The 6,127-nt window shown below is 30.5% G+C and overlaps 1 protein-coding gene across 1 annotated transcript; it reads right to left on the bottom strand.

Moving 5' to 3' along the window:
* Positions 1-3,045: 3,045 nt before the first annotated feature.
* LOC106316855 (classical arabinogalactan protein 10-like) lies at positions 3,046-3,676 on the bottom strand. The gene has a single exon (XM_013754722.1). The coding sequence runs from the start codon at positions 3,605-3,607 to the stop codon at positions 3,209-3,211; it is 399 nt and encodes a 132-aa protein (XP_013610176.1). The 5' UTR covers positions 3,608-3,676; the 3' UTR covers positions 3,046-3,208.
* Between the last annotated feature and the right edge of the window lie 2,451 nt (positions 3,677-6,127).

The following is a 6,127-nucleotide window of genomic DNA, read 5'->3' as shown; positions in this document are numbered from 1 at the left end:
AAAAGAAAACGTTTTAAGCTTAGATTAGGGACTTAATTGGGTTTACATAAAAAATTATGCTAAGTGGAAAACTTCTAATTCATATTACGGCATAGGGACAATATACTAGTTTTTTTGTTGCATATTTCCAATTTTCCCTAAATTTAATGTGCACAATAATTTCATATAATTTTAGTATGCATTTGGACAACAAACATACCAGATTTCAGTTGTACACATAGATAGTTATGGTCATGTACAAATATTTATGTACATATGTATCAACAAAGTGGTCGTTTATAAATGGATTGTATGTTAGACAGATGTAAAGTGTACACAAACGATAAATTCTAAATTATTTTCCAGCTTTGAGAATTTTGGATGTCCAAATACAGTCTAAGCTGAGATAAATTTAATGTACACAGTAATTTCATATAATTTTAGTATGCATTTAAACAACACACATAGTTGCACATTTGTACACTAATACAATAGTGTCATGTGTACAACAAAATATAAGCATATATGTGTATAAGAACATGTATGTGTTTGAGATAATCCATTATATTTCGTCAACAGAAGGAGAAAAAACAAAAAAAAAAGTTGTCTTCTTTGGTTCATTAGAGGGTTGCTCGTCGTCTAGATTGATGTGGTCGATGTCTCCATCGTCGCTGTCGTATACGTCTACGACAGCGTCTCTATTGTCGTCAACGTCATTGTTGTCTACATTTTCGACGTCACATTTACACACTCCAAATCCAAATGGTTTTTTGTGAGAGAATTCATTTGTTTGTGTTTAAATTTGTCACTAATCAAAGAGTAAAACCTTCACCGGAGAAGATACAATGGTCGGAGAAAATAAGAGAAAATAGAGAGGATGAGAAGAAAAAAACAAAGAATTGATTTAGTTGGAGATGAAATCTGGACCACTGAAATTATATATATATCAATAGATCCAATGGTCATAATGTGGTGGTGGATATGTGTCATATTTAGCTTTTTTCGACTGAATCATGGCCACTGGATTAGTAAAGAGAATCAAAGGCTAATATTAAATCCCACCCAAAAAAAAATATCATATTTAGTTAGTGTAATGGTCAGTTGGTGTCATACTTATTAAATTAGTTATGGTTAGAGTTGAATTCACAATATTATCCATATGTTCTTTAAAGAAAAGTGCTCTACTAAATAGAAGTGTCTTAGAGTAAAAATAAAAAGTAAAAAAGTGTCATACGATGTAAATCTTTCTAAAAATAATTTATTAAGATGATTATTCCGTGTAAAGCGCATGTCACACTTAATTTTATAGTATAACTTTTGAGTACTAGTCTTAATTTTTTTAATATCATATGCAAATATTATTTGCAGCTATTGGATGCAATGTTCTCCAGCTTTTCTTTTTAAACAGAACAATTTTATCTACTTTGTTTTGCCTTTTCTTCCTAATCTTTTTTAACACTTGTTCGTTTTGGACGAAAGACAAGGATACAAAGAATACAGTATTCTCGCGATTGCTATAACTGAAAATGATGGTATTTTTGTCTACCTTCTATAGGAAACGCATTTCATTCTGCTTCTTTATCCTTTTATTTCACTTATAAAAACATGTTTTTACCGCTCCTCTTTGCCCAAATTGGTTAATATACTACGGAGAAGCCCACATGGCTGAGCAAATAGAACCCTGCTTCTATTTTTTTTATAATTCTAACAGTTGTCTCCACAAGATACCTACATTTTATAATGAAATTAAAAGAGTTAAAGTTAAAAAAGAACCGGACAGAGATCAACGAGCTGTTCATTCCACTACCGATAAACAACAAATCCACCGTTCGTAGATACGAGCTGTTCATTCCACTACCGATAAACAACAAATCCACCGTTCTTAGATACGACGACAGGTGTCTCTGGACACGCACACGTATAGCTGCAAAATGGGCGGATTGATCATTGGTTGCGCATGTCCAAATACAAATGAATCTATTTTGGTGGCATCTATTTGTTCATCTGAATTATAAATGGACAAAAATCACAAGACCAATAGGTAATGGGCGATAGTGGGTTTAGACTATGTAGACGTGGTCAATCCAATAGTCACAAAAAACTAGGGTTTCTAAAATTTGAGTTTTCTCGCTAAAACCGTAAAATTGAGTTTTTCTGCTAAAATCTTAATATCAAGTTTTTCCGCCAAAGCCGTAAAATCAAGTTTTCCGCTAAAACCGCAAAATCGAATCTTTCCATCAAAATCGGAAAATCAAGTTTTCCCACTAAAATCTTAATATCGGGTTTCGCACAAAAATCGGAAAATCAGTTTTTTCCGCAAAAACAGCAAAATCGAGTTTTTCCGCTAAAATCACAAAATCGAATTTTCCGGTCAAAATAGGAGAATTGAGTTTTTATGTTAAACCGTAAAATCGAGTTTTCCAGTCAAAATTGAAAAATCAAGTTTTTCTGTTAAACCGTAAAATCGAGGTTTTCTGCTAAAATCAGCAAATCGAGTTTTCCTGCCAAAATTAGAAAATCGAGTTGTTTTGTTAAATCCGTAAAATCGAGGTTTTCCGCTAAAATCAGAAAATCGAGTTATTCTGCCAAAATTGGAAAATCAAAATTTTCCGTCAAAACCGCAAAATCGAGTTTTTCGCTAAAACCGCAAAATCAAGTTTTCCCGCCAAAATTGGAAAATCGAATTTTTCCGTCGGAACAACAAAATCAATTTGGTTTTATGGACTTGTATTTGTATTTGTAGGCTTATAAATTGAAATTTATTTTGGATTCTATGGCAGTTCATGTAAACATGGGGAATGATGGATTTGGTCAATAATGGACAAGGTATTTAATGGACATGATCATTCTCTAACCACAACCAATAAATGGACAAATGGATATGAGCTAAAGAACGTGAACTAGCCCAGTTTACAGCTCTACGCACGTTGCTGACCTCACCACTACTGAACACCTTTTTCAACAGGGTAAATCACTAATCATATTCAATTAAACTTAAATCCAACAATTTCGAATTCGGTATAACCACGGCACATCACTATAAGAATTCAAATCAAGGTGCAATAATCAAACGATAACACAAATTTATTTCTAAACAAACTATTAAGACATAAGTTGATGGAATAACTACCGTCCATCACTAAAATCTCGAATTCTCAATAATAAACAAAAATACAAAACGACCGAAGATGAACAAAAAATCCGTAACAAACCAATTTAAAACACCATACTACAGTAACAAAGTAGCGACGAATACAAATCCCGTAAAAGACCCGGCGGAGAGTGCAGCCGCGTTATTCTCGTTAGCAGGAGTAGATTCGGTCGGGCATGAAGGAGCATTTGCGGCAGGCGCTCCATCGGGGGTAACAGATGTCGGAGGAGCCGGCGGTGAAGCGACGGTGGAGGTGGGTGAACCAACCGGAGGGGAGGTGGGAGCTGCCGTGGGAGTGACGGAGGGCGGCGGAGTGCTGGCGCGTGATGTAGTTGGTGCGGCGGTTCTTGGAGGCTGTGATATTGGAGGAGTGGCGGGAAGAGGAGATCTTGTTGGAGATGGTCCCGGAGCCTGAGCTATTACGGAGGAAGCTATGACAGCGAGGAAGAGGAAAACGACGATGGATTTTGAGGCCATAGCTTCGTACTTTGAGATTAATACAAGAAGTAGAGAGAGAAGAGGTAAAAGTTATGTTTCGAGAAAAGAGAAGATGAAGTGGCATTATATATTGAAGACTTGGAGAGAGCTACGTGAGATAGCTAGGGGTTATTGTTGGTTGTATTTTAATGGATTTGAAAATCCGAACTAAATCTAGTATTATTGATTCTATGATTTTAAAATCTGTATTGAAATCATATGTTATTGGTTTAATGATTCATAAATTTTATATTGTTATTCAATCCTACGGATTTACTAATATATTTGATTTTATAATAGATTTGAATGGATTTGTTTGAATTTTTTTGTTAAAAATACAAAGATTCAAATCCGAAGGAAAATCTCCGGATTTGTATATTTTACTTGGTTTTATAAATACTATATGGATTTCTAAATCAATCAAAATATATAAACCAATAACACTCCTAAGAGATGTGATGTTTTGTCGAAATTACAAGAAAAGGCAACAAGAAAATATTTATTGTGCTGTACTAATTTATTTGATAAAATGTTTAGTTAGCTGGGGTTATTTTCTTCCTTTTCTTTTCTTTTTTGAATATTTGATAGTTATGTTTTTTTGTTGTTTACTCATTTTTATCAATAACAACCATTTTATTTAGTCATATATAAGTTAATATATTATTTTATTTTAATATTTGATGTCAATATTGTGTAAAATTAATAATTTTATTGTTCAACATTATTTACATTTGATATATGTTCATATTTGATAAGTAATATATAATATTATTTGAATTGATTAAAAATAATTCAATGATATTATTTCAATATATATATACTATATGATAAGTAAGATTATTTAGATTTCTTACTTGTTGACAAAAAAAAAAAAATTAGATTTCTTATTTAGTTTATGATAACCCGGTTTATATGTGATTCATTGGTTTTATATATAATCATATTTGGGTTCTCAACGTTATAAAATTCTTTACAAAATATGCAGAAAAAGGTAAATTGATAATTTAATGTTGATCCAATTTGTTTAGTTGTTTGTAATTGAGTTTAATGTAGAAGACTATTCTCATCCCTTATATATTAAAAGAGAATCATCGTAATAAATGCATTCACACTATAATACACACGTGACAGCTTCACAATGATTTGATAATAAGTATGTTAACGCGTTCACACTATATTCATAAATATGTTCACACTATGTACTTTGCGATTTTTTTAATATAAAACTCACATACATGATTCTACTAAAACTCTGGATTTTTCGGTTTGAATAAAAATAGATAATGAATCGAAAGCCAAACTATATATATTATTTTTATTGTTTACGGATAAAGTTGAGAAAAATATTCATAATTTTTTTTCGATTCGTTATCCGTTTTGATTTGAACCAAAAAATTTGGATATCCGTAACTCTACGAAACAAATCAAATACTAAAATACAATATCCAAAAAAGATTCAAATCACAAATACCAATATTTTGAGGAACGAATATCTAATTCGATCTGTTATATGCATATATATATACATATCTGTAAAGAATTATATATATGTTATATATATTATACTTTATATCAGTTTTACAATATTTTTATGAATTAAATTTAATATATTTGGCACTAGAATATAAAAAGTTAAATAATGTTTTATTTTTGTAACAAAATGTTATTATTAAAAAAATTAATTATTTTTAAAATTTTATTTTATTTGCGGATCAAATCGGATATTCCTTACAATTCTAAAACATTTCGGATATCCGAGTCACCGAATATCTAGGTGGCTAAAGATCGAATCAACATGAATGCTTCCACATCCCCAGATATTCGATCTGTGCCCACCCCTATTTACGGATACAATTTTATTTTCTTTATATGTAAAAAAATGCCTAATATCAAGGCCTTTTTTATTTTAAATTAATTTTAATTTTATCTTTCAAGTATTATTTTGAACAAAAATGTCATTTAATATTAATTAAAAATATCTTTATATATTTCTCAACTATTTTTATATACTTTTTACATACACATACATGTGCACCTTGATGTGAGAACCTTGTAACTAAGTATTTACCACAACTGAAGTATCTAATTTTTTTGAAAGTTGAAATATTTTTTCTTAATGTTTCTTTCACTACCGACCAAATTGTAGTGAAATGATTTGTCTTAATAATTTTTTTTTCTTTTTCTTAAACTATTATCTGTTTAGAAACTATTGGTTCGACATATCGGCTATCAAAAATTCATAACATGAAAATAAACAAGTAATATTAAATTTTGGTTTTTACCGGGAAATAAAACCAAAAAGATCAAACATTTTAAAGAAATAAACTTAAATGAATATTAATTTAAAATAATAGTTATATTTTAGAAGATTAAAAGCCAAAAAAAAACTTATAACCGAACCATTATCCAGATTAAACTGATTTAATGTCTTTTTATTAAAAATAACGAAACTAATAATCACATTCCGCGCAAGGCGCGGGTTATTACCTAGTATATATTAAAAGAGAATCATTTGTCATT

The sequence above is a fragment of the Brassica oleracea genome, chromosome C9, assembly GCF_000695525.1.
Source record: "Brassica oleracea var. oleracea cultivar TO1000 chromosome C9, BOL, whole genome shotgun sequence".
Taxonomy (NCBI): Eukaryota; Viridiplantae; Streptophyta; class Magnoliopsida; order Brassicales; family Brassicaceae; genus Brassica; species Brassica oleracea.
The sequence above is the reverse complement of the archived record's forward strand: the minus strand, read 5'-3'. Positions and strand labels throughout refer to the sequence as shown.

Excerpts from the sequence above, each read along its gene's own strand:
- LOC106316855 (XM_013754722.1), bottom strand. The coding sequence starts at position 3,607 with ATGGCCTCAAAATCCATCGTCGTTTTCCTCTTCCTCGCTGTCATAGCT.